This window comes from Nematostella vectensis, chromosome 4 (genome assembly GCF_932526225.1).
Source record: "Nematostella vectensis chromosome 4, jaNemVect1.1, whole genome shotgun sequence".
In the NCBI taxonomy this organism is placed as follows: Eukaryota; Metazoa; Cnidaria; class Anthozoa; order Actiniaria; family Edwardsiidae; genus Nematostella; species Nematostella vectensis.
The window spans coordinates 12,769,793-12,787,206 of NC_064037.1; the positions used below are offsets into that span (position 1 = coordinate 12,769,793).

Here is a 17,414-nt window from a genome sequence, read left to right on the forward strand (position 1 = left end):
ATGAACTCAACAAAACTTGCCGAATCGCCAAACTTAATGCAAGTAAAGAAAGGGTTGAAGACAGTTTTTAGCTTACGATTAACTTCTTTATATATTTTATTGACTTCTTATAACTTATAACTCAGAATCAACGAGTAACAACGCGGCGCTTCGTTAAGAGTTTGAACAGTGCCGTACATTACTATTTTTGGTTATATCGATTTACCTACTTATTATGCAAATATTCAAAATGGCCGCGCGGAGTTTGAAACTTGAATTTGTTTTGTTAGCGAGACGTCGCATCGCAAAAATCGACCAAAACAGCAAAATATCCTGCTCTATACCAAGTTTGATATTTGATTAATGAGTTCCTGTGCTCGAAAGTAAAATATCGTTTGGGAAACCTTTTCAAATTGAGCGCTTTTATTGGAGACTGCCGTAAAACCGAACTCTTTTCGTAATGTTTACGTTTAGAAAAAGAGAAATATGAGTGTGATGGACCAAATTCTACGGCTTAGGACCTTGACAGGACTAAACTAGGATAAATGAGGATCATGGCATACTAAAACAATTTTCACCACAAGCCGAAACGAGTGCCCACAGGGTATGGTGAAAGTTGAGAAGAGCGGAGGTTGAATTGTGAGGACGAAAGTGCGAGTCAAGGCCCAACGTCTATACAACAGGGAAAAATCGCCGAAGAATAGGTATGAAAATTTGTGTCAACATTTAGCCGAAAAGCATTTTACCCTACCCTTGTCTCTCGGGGGTTCGCTTCTTATCATTCTTTAGCTAAATGTCTTGCCCTGCGACCACCACAACAACATGGGGGGGGGGGGGGCACTCTAGCTGTAAACATGACTGTTGGTTCCGACAGATACGAACATTTTATGCCCCCAAAAGAATGGAACCGTGCCACCCCTAAGAATATACCTGCATCTGAACTCTATACCCAAAACTCCACCAAGAATAGATAGCCCCCCCTCTTCCCCCCCCAAAAAAAAAGTAACCCAAATCTGAGTTCTATTCTTAAAACATACAAAAGCTTGAAACTTGCCAGTCCCGTAAAAAAGTTTTAGAAGGAAAATTTGCTTATCAAATTTAATTTCTTTTTATTCTCTTTTATAAAAAAAAACTCTATCCTCCTCACCTCCAAGGCCCTAGTCATAAAACCTGGTACAATTTTACTTCCTTGTCTTCGCACCTTGTGTGAGCACACCACATGTGACATGCCCTCAGTCATCACAACCTCACTCCCCTTACCATGCATTTCTCAACCTTTAATTTTACACTCTATGCCTTTTCCTATTTGTCTGCACACACCATAAAATAGCCCTCATTGAGTAAGCGCATTACATATCCACTCAAACCAGTGCCCCCTCTAAAATCTAATGCTAGAGGGGCATAATATGTTAAAATAAGCATTTGTGATAAGAACTTTTTGATGAATTAGCCCCCCCCCCCTAATCATCCTCAAAAATACCCAAACCTGAGTTCTATATACATAAAATATACCAAGCATAGAAACTTACCTCCCAAATAAATAACCAAACCTAAATTCTATAGCCCAAGCATACAAAATCTTGCTATAAGGGAGCTTCAACTCTCAGATTTGCTTATTAAATAAAATCAATTTTATTCCATTTTTATAAAAAAGACAACAAACAAACTCTGTGCAATAGGCACTGAGATAAAAAATGCTCCTGAAGTATCACCAAATATAAATATTTATTTTCCATACAGTATGATATCTATGACTGCACAATCATACTCCTAGAATCTCCAAGGCCTAGTAATCAAACCTGGTACAAGAGGGGTAAAAAGAAGGGCATAATATGCTAAAATAAGCATTTGCGATAAGGACTTTTTGTCAAATTAGCCCCCCCCCCCCAAAAAAAAAAAAATAAAAAATACCCAAACCTGAGTTCTATACATAAAATATACCATACACCAAAAACTGGAAATCGACTCTGCCAAATTTTCGTCTTTAATAAGACTTCTTCAGGGCAGACTGAAGAAGGTGAATCGTTACAAGCTTATTTACATCAGAATAGTGGCGCGAGACCCAAAAACATTACAACTGACAAAAACGCGCATTTTCTAGAATAGCGCGCGCTATGGATAAAAAGAATTTACACATCTCTACGTGGGTTCCTACTACAAAAAAAGTCATCACTATTAAGACCCCGCGGGTAGATAGACTTAAGCCGATAAGCCCACTGGCCTTCCCTTTCCCTAAGCTGAGCCTCAGAGTTACACTTATCTATAAGTTGTACCATAACATTATTAAGACCTAAATGATTGTCGCAATGAAAATGTTGATAGATAAGGTCATCCTTAACTCTTTCACTAACCTGTAAACTAGGGTGCTTATTTAACCTACTTTTATGATTATTAAAACGCTTCCTAAAACTATTGATAGTAGACCCTACGTATTGCTTGCTACACATAGAGCAAGTAATTAGATAAACAACAAAATCTGAGTTACAGTCCAAGTCAAAATAGGGTGTGTAACTTTCTTAAGACAGGGCGGGAGTTTCGCAGTACAGTTACTAATAAGAAATATGTCATTAATTTTGAGCACCCCCAATTAGACATACCCTTTGCCCTTACCATGCCTTTTCCTCACCCTTGTTTACACTTTATGCCTTTTTCCATTTGTCTGCACACACAATGAAATACACCCTCAATAACTTGGTGTTAGAACCTGTGTATTAAGCACGATTTGTGTCACAAAACTTCCTTTTTTTAATAAAATGAATGATGATGAAAACAGAGCTGGATGCAATGAAGTCCTTTGGGGATGGTTCTGACACTGAGGTATACATACACCCCTCATTGAATAAGTACATTACATAGCCCCTCAAACAAGTGCCCCCTCTAGAATCCATTTATAAAAAAAGCCATAATGTGAGCATTTGTGGTAAGGATTTTTTTTACAACGAGTAATAGCAAAGTAATGCAGCAATGAATAATGACTGCCATCCCTGAGATTTACTGATCATAGCAAATCTATTTATTCCAGGAACTTAGAACTAGAACTATTTACTCCCTAATAGGTTTCACTAATTTCGGGAGGGACAGTCAGTACTTTCATGTAGTGTCTTTAAATTGCATACAATAAACAGTGACTCGCGGCCAATCTGTATACGATTTAGCTTCATTTTTTTTTAATGAGACTCGCTGCCATTCTGTATAAGATTCCTTTTAGTTTCAATATCCCAGCTAAAATTTTTCTTGGAGTGACTTTATTCCGAGTGCGAAAGCAAGATAAATCCAGGGAAATTTTGTGCATTTGTATGACTTGATGAAACGTACAACTAGATAATTGGTGATCAATGTTATAGCCTGCTAGCAGTGGCTTACCCTTCCGCGTTCATTACAGTACGATTCGGTGAAGTCGTAAAAATAACCCTGCAAATGAGGTCTGTTGCCGATGAGAAACAACACAAATAGGGTATATATGACGCACTGAGTCGGTGAAATCCCTGCTTAAACAGATAAGAAGAAATCACTGCTAGCAGAGAGTTAAAAAGCGGCGTTCAACATGGTTTTCCCGATTCAACGGAACCGCCATTTTGTTTTCCCACTCTGAGTTGAGGCGTGTCCGCGTGAGACTGGGCATAGTAATACTCATCTCTGATTGGTTAATCAGATTGTTTATCAAATATAACCAAAAATGGTAATGTTCCGCACTGTTGAATCGGTTCGAACGATGAAAACATTGGAGAACAAGAAAAAAAAAAGAAGAAATAACCGAAAAAGAAAAACCGAAAAAGGAAAAAAAAATAACCTATAGATGCTACCGATCAATTTCTTTTCGTTTAAACGGAGAACTCTGCAAAAAGTATTGACAGTGCATTTAACAAAAATTCTGCACACGAACGAAGACATTGGAATTCACCTTGGAAGTCACACATTTCAAGAATCCAAGTTTCTCGAAAAGAGTAAACTTTTCACTAATTGTCGATCTACTTATGCTTGTTGGTTTACAACTTAAACACACTCCTAAACTGCTTTCTTACTCTTGCTATGCCGCTTAGAACGCAAAGAGTTATTTTCACTTCCCGACTTGTAAAACCCGCGGGAAAGTCCCGGGAATTTGTTCTGACACATTTTGAAAAGTGTTTTGCCTGTCGCGCCGCAGTGTCACGTCTATTTACAAGTTTTGTTTTAATAAACCGGGCTATTATCTTAAAACGCACACACACAAAAAATGATTCTAGAAGGAAGACTGAGTGCTTCACAACAACAACAAGTGGTTTTGAAGTCTCATTACTGTGTGACATCGCGTTCGATCTTTGTGTGGACATGACGAACACTGCGCACATCATGTAGTTTGTACATGACAAGCACTATGCACCTGGTGTGTACATGAAGATTACTGAAAAATAAATCATGATAAGAAAAAAAAATCATAGTACAGAATGTAACAAGTTGCAAAGTTGCATTTTGCGCAACAGGGCGCTGTGATCCTTAAAAAGGCAGCCAAAAGACCTTGTGATAGATTTAGAATGTCATTTTAAATAGAAGTGATCTTTTAGAATATGGCTCTTTTTCTCTAAAATCATTAAAGAAAAATACATCCAGAATTCAGGATGGCAGACTCCAAACTGGCATGAGAAAGATCACATGATCAAGATGGTCATCACTCTTCAGTGCTAAACCAGCTTGGTGTTACAGTCTTTTTCACCACTGTCCACAGGGCATCCCCGGTCTCTTTTTGTATTTCAATATCGCTGACAACCTCATGTGTTACAGTCTTACCAAGCTCAACAGCCTTATTTCTAACAACAGAGGAAGCCACAAGATCTCCAAATGATTCCTCCATAAATTTCTTGACTACTGGGTCATTGATAACTCCCTGAAGTAAATCCTTACACACATCTTTAGTGCTTTCATCAAGCAACAGCCGTTTGATGTACTCCAGAAATATTTCACGCATCTCAGGATGATTGATCAAGTCCTTTAGTGTCTGTGCAGCTACTTCACTGACCTTGGCCTGAGTCTCACGATTTTGGAGTACGAAAAGAGTTAGTTCCACGGCAGATTTACGAACATCATCTTGGCCCAACACGCTCATCACAAAGTTACTTGCAAGGCGTGTTGTTTCTGGGTCGTTGATGATATCCTGAAGCACTTGCTTGGTAACTTCGTTTGCTTTATTTACAACATTTTCATCACCTGACATATAAAATAAAATGGTATATGATCAATGTTTTAATCACCATACAATATGTATCTCTGTAATAAGCTCCCGTAAGCAACTGTCTCATCAATAATACCAGCTCTATTTTACAAGAGCTTGCTGGCAACCAGCTATGATGATCATCACAATATAATTTTGACTATATCTAATTTTACTCAAAGAGAAGTATGGCAATAACCCAAGTATGCATTGCAATAGGGAAGCATTTATTTCATTTATTTTATATTTTCCATGTTTGAATATAACAATTCTTTTATAGTTGATACGCATAACAAATATGTGAACAGATAATAACTAATCATTGAACATGAGAAACTAGGGAGTTCCCACATGCAAGTCACCAGCTTCAATTAATATATTTGCAGCCTGATAGCTGCTTAGACTTAGAGAGTGATGCCCCAGTAGTCCTGGAGCCAGTGCTTAGAAAAGCCTTGGTTGTTTGCAAAGCTGACCAGAATCAAATTATCTAGAAATATTAATCAGGCTGCTTGAGTTAAGTCAACTGGTCCTTGATCATTGGTTTCCTTTGGAAATTATTTTGGTTGGCTCAGGTCAGTAACATACAATTGTCTTTTCGTTCAGTAACTTGTTCCCTGACTATCATATGAAGTAAGACTGAAGCACAAGCTGCATTCATGTGGCAAATGCATGCAAATTAACAAATTCAATTGTCTATGTTCATTTGCATGCATTTGCAATAGTAAATAAAAAGAACAACATTCCAGGGCCTTGCCTACTTACTAGACTTTTCAAGCCAAATAGAGGGCTATGGTAGGAGAAGGGATTCAAAAAGGTTCCCTTTGACAAGAATTTTCCAGTAGTGGTGAGTTGAAAAAAAAACTAGTTTTAGATTGAAACATAAAAAGGCATTAGAGCTGTCAAGAAGCATGAAGAACTTGATTTTCAGACATTTATGATAGTGTACCCAGATGGATATATTCTTTCAGGGCTGTAGCAGATCTTGAGATACTGGGGTGTGGTGTGAAGCATAGCCACCCTCCTTCTGATCATTCCATATTACTTTAGAAAAAACCAGGGGGGGCATGCCCACCCCCCCAGCATAACAGTCCTACTATGGCACTGTATGTTTCTAATAATCAGGCTAAATCTTTGGGTTAATGATCTCCCCCCTGAAGTTGTTAATCAGTATATAGGCAGCATACCTAATGAGCGGCTGGCAACATCAGCTACTTCGTCAGCAACATTCTCACGGAGCTCTTCACGGAACAAATACAGGCTGATCACTCCCATAACAACCAGTCCCAGGCCCCAGCGCAGGAGTGAATAGCCACGGACACGATATCGCTCCTCCAGGTCATGCAGTCTTTCAATCATAGCAAAGTGGTGTACACTGGGGTCAGTCTTTTCTAATTGTGCATCCTGGCTAAGTTGTTGCACTATTGCATGATGGGTATCGTATGGGGGGATTAGCCTTCTATTTACCTGGGAAGACTTCTTTTCTACAGAAAAGAATGGAGAACTTGTAATGAAAAATCTGCACTCTGCTGGTCTCGAAGGAGTATTCTTGAAAATATTATCTCTCGCTTGCCATGATGACAATAATCTTACAAAAATCGGCGAGACGTTTTGAGATTTGCGCATGACTTTCCTCGCAATCATAGCGGTGAACACTGGATATTCACATTACCGCCACTCCATCCGCTTCGTGAGAGGCAAAACTGTACAGAGATTAACCATTGGTGGTGAGAAAGCACGAAAATTCTGTGATATTAGCGTATTGGCTATCTCTGTATATCTTTTTGTGGAAGCCGGCGGTTTATTATGAAAACTCAGTATTTGAGTCAGCGGTATGAGTGATTGTGTTACACTGCACAGAAAAGTTCAAAATGGCGGACGAAGCATACTCTTGGGAAACTGACTTTCAGTGGCGTTCACGCAGAAATTTTATAGAAACTTGGAGAGATGAATATCCAGAAGATAGGCTTGCCTCACTTGCGATGTGCTGGTCGAATATGAAATTCTTTGGTTGTCGATATCCTGAAAAAGTCGAAAGTCTTGTCAATGAAATGGAATCGAAATGCCCGCCGGTGCCTAAGCCTGAGAAAAGACCACCAAAAAGATCTATTATTATCGAAAACTTTTCTGTATATGAGCCTTCTGATCAGGTTCAAAACTTGAACCCAATCAGCATATTGACTGAAAGTGCACAAAAATCGAAAAAGACTATTAATTTCCAAGAATTGCAGTCCACAAATCTGTTTACCTGTGCTGTGATTATTCAAGATAAACTAGTAGCCACGGGCGAAGCATCAAACAAGAAGGATGCTAAGAGAAATGCTGCCGAGAACGCGCTTGATGTGTTAAAAGCCTGTCAGCCCGTTGTCAAGAAAAGAAAAATCGATCACGATGCCGCCACTAAAGTCACAAAAACAGAGCTGACTATGAAGGCATACGAGGAAGCATCAGTTATCCCAGAGTCAAACTTGGGCAACCAGCTCTTACGTAAGATGGGCTGGAAAGGCTCAGGCGGAATAGGTAACCAACGGTTTTGATTCTGCTTAGCAGTCACTTCTAGTGTCAAAACAACTGTCTTTAGAGACATATAAACATTACGACTTCAACCCAATGTTGATTTATTCTCTCACCAATTTGACAACAACAAGGCATCCTCTTAGTTTTAAGGCAATTTTATTGACAACATTTCACACAAAAAATGCTTTACTCGTCCCCTCTCAGCAGAACAGCCGAATTCCGAGCTACGAACAAGCAACCATTGCCTGGGCTACCTGTGGTTTTAGCCTGATTGTTATACCATGTGTTTTGCATTGTTTAAAAGGTAAAGAAGGCCAAGGTAGAGCAGAACCTGTCATGGTGACTGGAGTGGATGGTAAACAAGGGCTAGGTGTCAATCAAGACACAGCATTACACAAGGGCTCAGTTCATAAAGTCATCCTGGATTTCATCAATTCCAGTGACCAAGACATGAAATTCTCCCCTGAACTATCTAAAGAAGACCGAGCATTAGTACATCAACTGTCAAAAAGATATGGACTTCGGCACCAGTCATATGGCAAATATGCAGAGAGATACTTAGTCATTAGTAAAAACCTTTATGAATGTGAAAAATGACGTGAAATGCAGGCATTCTAGTCTTACAACAAGAGTTAAGAGGTATATAAAAATGTACTGATTTAAATAAGACTGTGCTTATGTATATCCTCATGTGCTTATTACCTTTCAGGAATTTCGACACATCCTTATCATTACAAATTGGTGTAACAGACAAGAGGTCCTTTTGGGGAGATGGAGGATGGGCCCAGTCCTCAGGAGAGATGTGGCCAGGTGTTCTAAGGAGGGATTGGGGATGTGGCCAGGTGTTCTAAGGAGGGATTGGGGATGTGGCCAGGTGTTCTAAGGAGGGATTTGGGATGTGGCCAGGTGTTGTAAGGAGGGATTGGGGATGTGGCCAGGTGTTCTAAGGAGGGATTGGGGATGTGGCCAGGTGTTCTAAGGAGGGATGGGGGTGGCCAGGTGTTCTAAGGAGGGATTGGGGATGTGGCCAGGTGTTGTAAGGAGGGATTGGGGATGTGGCCAGGTGTTCTAAGGAGGGATTGGGGATGTGGCCAGGTGTTCTAAGGAGGGATTGGGGATGTGGCCAGGTGTTCTAAGGAGGGATTGGGGATGTGGCCAGGTGTTCTAAGGAGGGATTGGGGATGTGGCCAGGTGTTGTAAGGAGGGATTGGGGATGTGGCCAGGTGTTCTAAGGAGAGATTGGGGATGTGGCCAGGTGTTCTAAGGAGGGATTGGGGATGTGGCCAGGTGTTCTGGGAAGTGATGGGGGTGTCCAGGTGTTCTGGGAAGTGATGGGGGTGTCCAGGTGTTCTGGGAAGTGATGGGGGTGGCCAGGTGTTCTGGGAAGTGATGGGGGTGGCCAGGTGTTCTTGGAAGTGATGGGGGTGGCCAGGTGTTCTGGGAAGTGAGGGGGGTGGCCAGGTGTTCTGGGAAGTGATGGGGGTGGCCAGGTGTTCTGGGGAGTGATGGGGGTGGCCAGGTGTTCTAAGGAGGGATGGGGGTGGCCAGGTGTTCTAAGGAGGGATGGGGGTGGCCAGGTGTTCTAAGGAGTGATGGGGGTGGCCAGGTGTTTTAAGGAGGGATGGGGGTGGCCAGGTGTTCTGGGAAGTGATGGGGGTGGCCAGGTGTTCTAAGGAGGGATGGGTGTGGCCAGGTGTTCTAAGGAGGGATGGGGGTGGCCAGGTGTTCTGGGTAGGGATGGGGGTGGCCAAGTGTTCTAAGGAGGGATGGGGGTGGCCAGGTGTTCTGGGAAGTGATGGGGGTGGCCAGGTGTTCTGGGGAGGGATGGGGGTGGCCAGGTGTTCTGGGAAGTGATGGGGGTGGCCAGGTGTTCTGGGAAGTGATGGGGGTGGCCAGGTGTTCTAAGGAGTGATGGGGGTGGCCAGGTGTTCTAAGGAGGGATGGAGGTGGCCAGGTGTTCTGGGAAGTGATGGGGGTGGCCAGGTGTTCTAAGGAGGGATGGGGGTGGCCAGGTGTTCTAAGGAGGGATTGGGGATGTGGCCAGGTGTTCTAAGGAGGGATTGGGGATGTGGCCAGGTGTTCTAAGGAGGGATTGGGGATGTGGCCAGGTGTTCTAAGGAGGGATTGGGGATGTGGCCAGGTGTTCTAAGGAGGGATGGGGGATGTGGCCAGGTGTTCTGGGAAGTGATGGCGGTGGCCAGGTGTTCTGGGAAGTGATGGCGGTGGCCAGGTGTTCTGGGGAGGGATGGGGGTGGCTAGGTGTTCTGGGGAGGGATGGGGGTGGCCAGGTGTTCTGGGAAGTGATGGGGGTGGCCAGGTGTTCTGGGAAGTGATGGGCCCCTTTATGTACTTCTGTATGTGTTAAGCATTCTTTTACATAACAATCACAGTACTTACAATGTATTTATTCACAATTCAATAAACACTAAAACAAGTGTGGGCTCTGACAGGGTCAATGGCCTTGCGCTGCACCAGTATTGCAGTCTCTGTCGCTTAGAACAGCATTTTTGCTGCATCAAAACATTTTGACAAGGCCTCTTTACACTATCCACATTTTGACAGTTGATTTTGGATAATTTCCCTATTGAGACTATATTCTAAAGAAACTGCATTTACAGAGGGGCCTAGCGGTACGCTCCCCTGATGAATAAATTTGAAATTTTAGTATTTCTAATATGCTAGAAATCTCTTAAAATTTTTAGTGGAGAATTACTTTTATTATTTTCCACCTGATTTCCTGCCATATTTTAACTATTTTATAGTCTGCTGCCTTTTGTCTTATCTAAACCTATTGTTTTCTTATTTTTGTAAGCATGTTGTAATACAGGCAATACATGTTACTCAGTAAACTGCATGCTTAGTGGCTTGCTAAACAATTTTCTTTCGAGAGTTATTTTTTGTAGCACCAGTCCTTCTGTTCTGTGAAGGCCTTGATAACTCATTCAGGTTTTGTTGGGCAACCTGGCCCCTCTGGTCAGCACCAGGCCTCTCTCGTGACCCACCATTGTTCAGAGGACGGCCCTTGCCACTTGGTCTTCCTGGTGAATCATCGCCTTTCGATGAACGTCCCTCGACAACAGGTGTCACACGTTTGGGGGGTTCATGAGCATACATAACTTTTTGGCGACTTTTCGAAAGAGTATCTAAACTAGTTGAGCTAATCTTGACAAGATTTTCTCCTCCTAGCTCAGGACGGGATCTTGGCTTGCCGTTTAATACAGAGGATGTGTCTGATTTTGGCCTACCTGCGTTCTAAAGAAAAATATGTGATGGATTAAATTATGGTGATAATTTTACATCTCTCGCAAACAGTAGCATAATCTTTTTTTTTGTTTATTTAAACACTTTACATTAAAAACTGACAACCTTGTGTGGTGAAAATGTGAATTTTTGTCTACCCTCACCAGGAGAAAAATAAAAGAATAAAGGGTGGGTAAGGACTGCCATACGAACCTGTTTAGGTCTCCTAGCAGAGCCTTTTATGTTACTCTTTGGAATAATGGGACTTTCACTTGAGAATGGTAGATCATACTCGCTTGAGAAAAGCGACCTCTCTTCTTGCCTGTTGGTTGTTTTTCTTTGCCCACTTTGCTCAGTCCGTTGCTGTGAGTTTGAGGTTGAGCTAGTTCCTCTGTCCCGAGGCTTACTGGGTCTGGCCTTTCTACTCCTCTCAGTCCCTGGCACAGGTCGCTGAGACCCCTCCCTTGTATTCATTGACATTGCAATCCTCGGCCTTGCACCATGTGGTTGAAACTCAGAGATGGGATTGGTCGATGACTGAACATCTGGTTGTAGAGAGTGATCGATAGTTGAGGCATCTGTTGATACCTGTCTATCTTGTTTGAATTCAGAAAATATATTGTTGAGTGCTTCTTCATCCATAACGTCGGTGGACGTTTTACTTGTGGTGTGATGAATCCCTCTCATCAGGTCAAAGCCAGTGAGTCGCTCCTCGTTTATTTCTGGCTGTGAATGGTGAGCCCCCACAACCACATCAGTCTCCAATTCCCGCCTATCTTTTTTGGTAGACCAACCTGGTGCCCAATCCTCCCTCTCATCTGATACCACAGGCCTGCTAGGTCGCCCAGGCCTATTCCTTCTCCTTGGTCTTGAGGTGTTGTTTAATGGTTTAGATGCAGCAGCAAGGGCCTCAGGGGGGATGGATGGAGGCCTACTTTGGTCTGGGTCACAACCAGACTGAAAAAAGGCATTAAATCTTACTCTTTACAAAACAAAGTTAATAGTGTTTGGAAATGAATAAATATATATAAATATATATATATATAAATAAGCACTGGAAATCGCCACCAGACTCTTGAAAAACGTTAAGTGTAGAAATTTGAAAATATGACTAATTTGCATCTTATTTGAGAGCAAATCATCATTTGACTATTTTTTTATGTGAATTGTCTCACCTGGTGTAAAATAAGGTCATCCAAAGGAAACAACTGCTTGCAAAACTCACATGGCAGCATATCTATAACACATTACAAGGCAAAGATAAATGACCGATAAGTGATTGATGCCATCTGCCATCAGAAAGTTAATCAGAGAGTCCCTAAACATCCTTATAATGAACTTTCCAACCCCTTGTAATCACACAACACACACACACAAAACAGAGAGAAGCATTAATAACTTACCATTGTCATTGGCTGCATTGTTTATCTTGTTGTCAAAACCTTTATCGGCCTGAATAAAAAGCAAAGTTGACCAAACAAATTATAAACATTGTTTGATAACGTCAATGACATTTGATGAGGTGCATAGGCATCTTATGCAGGCATAGATATCACCTACAAAAAGTAATTGGCAATCCTTATAAGGAAACCAATGATTATGTAAATTCTGTGAGTTGTAACTACCAACTGCAGGGCTTCTGGAATTACGTGGAAAAAAAACTCAAAATTACGCGGGATTCTTTGCTAAATTATGCGGTAAATTACACGGAAAATCAATCATTACGCACTAAATTATGCTGGATTTTGCAATACATTTTGTTTACAGATTAAAATTTTGCGGGATTCTTTACTGAATTACGCGCTAAATTACACGGAATACTGTTACGCCCAAACTACATTTTGTACCGAAGGAAAGCACGAAATAACTTGCAAAGGTTTTCATGGGCTCCTAGCCACCAGCCAATTAAAAAAAGGCATTTTATTATTAGTCCTAGGCCGTCGCGGTTTAGCAAAGAACGCCTAGTCATTTTATTTGTTTTCGAAATTCAGTTCGAAATACCGCACTCTTACAAAGAATATCGGTCTTTTTTTACGAGAAATAGAGGTAAGAACCCTAAAAGGACATATCAGCTGTGCACTTAAATGTTTTGTCTTTCAAAATTTAGCCAAATTACGTGGATTACGCGGAAATTTGTGGATTCATTGGATTACGCGGAAAAAGCCAAATTACGTGCTTCCGCACAGGCGTGTAACTCCAGAAGCCCTGTAACTGGACATAAAAACAATTAATTTTTTTTTTGTACAAATGGTCATTATTGAAAAAAAAAACTCATTATTGACTCCATGGTCAGGTCTGAGAAAGTGTGGATATGTTGTATGTTTTCCAAAAAATTATGGAGACAAAGAAAACTTCTTGCGAAATTATTTTTGTGTAACATAACCCAATGTAAAGTATGTCACATCCACACATGCCACCCCTTGTACCCCAGATTCCACTGTTTTGATATGCTTTCAATTTAGAAAAAACCCAGCACTACAGAGACTGTAAATCGAGGATGGAAGCTCCAAATGGAAAGAAAACCCTCTATAAAAAAACATACAGAAAAAGATATGTGGCATAAGACAAAGATTTGAACAAACCTGTTGTGTTCCTGTAACAGGAGGCAGAGAGCGTGGCATACTGCGAAGTGTTGGGAACGGGGAAGTTGTGGAAGCAGGCTCCTGACTGTGGACTGCTGGATATCTGGAATGCATGGAGTCTGACACTTCATTGTTCAGGGGTTGGCATCCAGACTACAAGAAAAGAATAATATCAACTGAATGCTCATCACATTATGTTTTCATGTGTTTGACGATGAAATGACAACTGACAACAATCTTTTTGCTATGTGTAAAAGTGTTTGTGCATGTGTTATGTCTATTTAAAAAAGGTTGGATTGCATCACACCAGCCTGTCTGGGAGTCCATTTTCAAAGTCCAAACATTACCTGATGTTGGATAAGATCAGCAGCAGGGAAGAGAACTTCACAGAATTCACAAGGCAAGACTGTACCATTCAGACCTGGAAAGTACAAAGAGCAAACCTGACTTAAAGAGCTACAATAACAAGATATACATTACTTTCTTACCTAACCCTTAAAATAAAGTGTCTAAAATTTTAAATTCAAAGAATATTTAGCATTATCAAATTTCTGCAATGTAAGGTTATTATTAATTGAACAGTTAACACTTTAAGGAAAATTAAATTACTGAATAAATGTAATGCTTCGGGCAGCATGAAGTACAAATGCAATAACCAGATTACCATATCTAGTAGTCATCTGTTGCACAATCATTATTATTACTGTAAAACTAATAAAACTATCTGTTAGAATGATTGCACAATCATCATTACACTGTTAGACTGATTGCACTAATCATTATGATTAAAATTATTATTAAAATTATAGTAGGACCCTTCTCTAAAAATAAGGAGACCTTATTATTAAGGACAGTTAGAAGAAAGTGCCACGCACTTTCCCTTAATAACCTAATAGAGACCCTTCTTATTCATGACAGTTTTGACAAGGTTCCAACAAACGGTAACATACCTGGTGCAATGTCATCATCAACATATGCTGGTGATATTCCCGGGAGTGGGTCTCTGGAACCCCCAAAAAGCCTGTCTGTGTTATCTTCAATATGTTGTAGCTGGCTGGCAATAATTGCAGCCATTAGTTGGTCATCCTCTGCATTGTCAGTACTGTCATCTGCTATTTCATTGTACCAATTGTTTCTGCCATCAAAATTCCCTCTAGCAGAAACATTGTTCATTTTATTTTCCAGGTCTTCAGGAAATGGGTGTAGATCATAAGGCAAGGATCTATCTCCAAATAAATTACCAGTTGAATATGCTCCTAAGCCATTTGCCAGAACATCCACATCCTCCGCAAGATCCTCAAAGTTCCTTAGTATATCAGGATGTCTATTGCCTGGATTAACCTTTTTAATAGTATTATTAGCACCTGACAACACATCATCACAGTCGCTTGAGATATGTATGTCCATATCCTTGACAGTGATGTACTTGTTGCATTTTTCACAAAGTTCAGTTCTTGCACCACAATAATCCTTGTGTGACTTCATTTTAGAAAATGGAAGTTCTAACTCACAGTAGTCACAGGTGACAACACGGCTTGAGCAGGTATTTTCCTGTAAAAGGGTAACAGATTTATCACATCTTTCAAATGCACTTCTCTGGTTTAAAATTTGATGCCTTTTACATTAGCCTACTTGCAAATATAATACTTTTGGTGCATATGGAAAGATAAGTAAAAGTTGTAGACAAAATATTACTGTCATTAAGAAAAAAAAAACATTCTTTAAGTGCCTTTACAGTATTTTGAAAGCTGGGGATATGTTTCTCTCCCAAAAAAAAAAATATTTGATTAAATGCACAAAAAATAATCAGACTTTTGAAAGTGCACCAGTCAGGCCAATCAGAGTGTGAATAAGTTCTCACATATTTCATAATCTATTATGATGAAAGCTGGTTAAATCTTTAAATTCAAAAAGAGAAGCTTTAAACTCACTTTATGCTCAGCAAGATCTGCTTTTTCAACATGTTTGCCACATTGGCACTTAACCTGTAGAAAATAAAAAAAAACCATATAGGCACTATAAATAACGTTGGCAGGACATTCATACGAGCATTTGTATGTGTCAAAAGAAATGTGTAAGTCAGTGATGGAATGATGAGCTGTGATATTATTGTGGCTGGTGCAAACCCCTTAAGTTAAATCCATGATCAAAATGAATCAAAATGATTAGTCAAACCACCTTCAAGCTCAAACTACAAACCAATTTTTAAAAAAAAAATAAGGAAATGACCAGCAGGGGCATTGTTGTGGCCCCCATATTTTCTTAATCAGGGCATATCTAGAGAAAAAAGCAGGGTGGTGTCAAGAGTAGTAATTCATTGACCATCGAAAATCAGTATCTTTAGCTCTGGTAATAGGTCAATAGTTCCATCTAAAAACTTTTTCTACCCAGATACCAACAAAGGGGTCAACTGGAGAAAAAACATCTTGTCACATGAGCAGGATGGGACACAGACCCCTTGCCCCCCCCCCCCCCTCCCCTCTGAACACGAGCCTGTTAAGTTCTCTGTATTGTGGCCTCCCAATATTTCAAGGCCTGCTACAACTCTGAACAATCATTGCAAAACTTAGGATACGGTCCTAACATAAATAACTTCATTACTTGTCAATTCTCTGTATTGTGGCCTCCCAATATTTCAAGGCCTGCTACAACTCTGAACAATCATTGCAAAACTTAGGATACAGTCCTAACATAAATAACTTCATTACTTGTCAATCATGAAACAAAAACAATTAAAATTATGCAATAACACAATAACTATAAATATGTGCAAGGAAAGGGCCACATCATAAATAGAATAGGGCAACGCAATGAATACCACTTAGCAAATAACAGTGATTTTCACGGGTATGCTAATTAGTGCCTAGAATAATCCTAATGCCTTTTCCTCTAAATACGGAGAAATTTTCATCTTTGTCATATTCCAGTAAGTGTGTGCTTTAGGCGCCTCTGTATCACATTTTACCACTTAGATTAGTTGCATAATGTTCGATTAGCATCATACAGACATTAAAAAGCTTTCGACTTAGCCATCACCTTGGCGTGGTATTCCTCAAAATGGTCTTCCCGTTGAGAGGTAGGGAAGGGCTCATTGCAGATTTTACATAGTGTGATATTACGATGGCAGTGATTGACGTGCATCACAAAATTCACACCGGGGATATCCCTTTTGCTGAAAACAAAATAATTACAAATAAGCAAATTTCATATTAATGTTACTAAAGTTAATGGTACGATCTGAAAAGAAACATAAGTAATGTTATCACATTCTCGCAAAATCAATAGAACCTAGATCGCATCTCTGGCAAGGAACTATGTCACACCATTTTTATATGCTTTACTTCTGCGACAGAAATTGTACGAAAAGAAATGACGGACTTTACCAATTTGAGCAATATTTCGTAGAGTCTCCTTCCTCGTTCGCTGTTACATCCATCTTTCCTTGGTTTTATAATCCAAACTATCTTTTTCAGCTTTTGTAAGAAAAATCTGATCGTTAATCCTGCGTTGCTATAAATGTCTCGCACGTCAAAAATGAAACATCGAGCGAAAGAGAGATGAGATCATTTGAAGAACTAATTTTAAACCGCCATTCCAGGGAATTTCAGTTTATAAACCCTTTCACTTTCGATGGGAGCATATTACTCTGTGTATGACGCAAGTAAAAAAAATATCTTTGTAATGAACCTTGGTAAACGAAAGCACGGAGTATACACCTCTTTATGACATCCGCTGTAGTAATGCCGACGCCATGATTCTTCCACAGGTGGCCCGATAAATTTTTTTTTTTTTTTACAATGTTTTCACCATCAGGGCTCTAATCCTGCTCTTACGGTACTTGTTATCACATAATACGAATACCGCAATACGTACCGTAAACATGGTAATTGTAATTGACTACTGTTTACCTGTTT

The 17,414-nt window shown here is 40.3% G+C and overlaps 3 protein-coding genes across 3 annotated transcripts; 1 reads left to right on the forward strand and 2 right to left on the reverse strand.

The window, feature by feature from the left end:
- Positions 1–4,235: 4,235 nt before the first annotated feature.
- LOC5508870 lies at positions 4,236–6,805 on the reverse strand. The gene is made up of 2 exons (XM_001629362.3): positions 6,349–6,805; positions 4,236–5,160 (listed from the first exon to the last, which is right to left on the reverse strand). Exons 1-2 carry the CDS (start codon positions 6,803–6,805, stop codon positions 4,625–4,627), a joined length of 993 nt encoding a protein of 330 aa, XP_001629412.2. The 3' UTR covers positions 4,236–4,624.
- A 227-nt stretch (positions 6,806–7,032) lies between these two features.
- LOC5508854 (NF-kappa-B-repressing factor) lies at positions 7,033–8,360 on the forward strand. Its single transcript, XM_001629382.3, has 2 exons — positions 7,033–7,681; positions 7,983–8,360. Exons 1-2 carry the CDS (start codon positions 7,033–7,035, stop codon positions 8,273–8,275), a joined length of 942 nt encoding a protein of 313 aa, XP_001629432.2. The 3' UTR covers positions 8,276–8,360.
- A 1,702-nt stretch (positions 8,361–10,062) lies between these two features.
- On the reverse strand, positions 10,063–17,161 carry LOC116615755 (TRAF-type zinc finger domain-containing protein 1). Its single transcript, XM_032377687.2, has 10 exons — positions 16,884–17,161; positions 16,537–16,672; positions 15,432–15,485; positions 14,451–15,051; positions 13,848–13,921; positions 13,501–13,653; positions 12,322–12,370; positions 12,094–12,155; positions 11,132–11,875; positions 10,063–10,930 (listed from the first exon to the last, which is right to left on the reverse strand). Exons 1-10 carry the CDS (start codon positions 16,934–16,936, stop codon positions 10,547–10,549), a joined length of 2,310 nt encoding a protein of 769 aa, XP_032233578.2. The 5' UTR covers positions 16,937–17,161; the 3' UTR covers positions 10,063–10,546.
- Between the last annotated feature and the right edge of the window lie 253 nt (positions 17,162–17,414).

Coding starts and splice junctions, on each gene's coding strand:
- LOC5508870 (XM_001629362.3), bottom strand. CDS start 6,805: ATGATTGCGAGGAAAGTCATGCGCAAATCTCAAAACGTCTCGCCGATT. Junction 5,161..6,348: donor TGTTGCCAGCCGCTCATTAG/GTATGCTGCCTA, acceptor TTTATATGTCAG/GTGATGAAAATGTTGTAAAT.
- LOC5508854 (XM_001629382.3), top strand. CDS start 7,033: ATGGCGGACGAAGCATACTCTTGGGAAACTGACTTTCAGTGGCGTTCA. Junction 7,682..7,982: donor GAAAGGCTCAGGCGGAATAG/GTAACCAACGGT, acceptor ATTGTTTAAAAG/GTAAAGAAGGCCAAGGTAGA.
- LOC116615755 (XM_032377687.2), bottom strand. CDS start 16,936: ATGGATGTAACAGCGAACGAGGAAGGAGACTCTACGAAATATTGCTCA. Junction 16,673..16,883: donor ACGAAATATTGCTCAAATTG/GTAAAGTCCGTC, acceptor TTTTGTTTTCAG/CAAAAGGGATATCCCCGGTG. Junction 15,486..16,536: donor TTGAGGAATACCACGCCAAG/GTGATGGCTAAG, acceptor TATTTTCTACAG/GTTAAGTGCCAATGTGGCAA.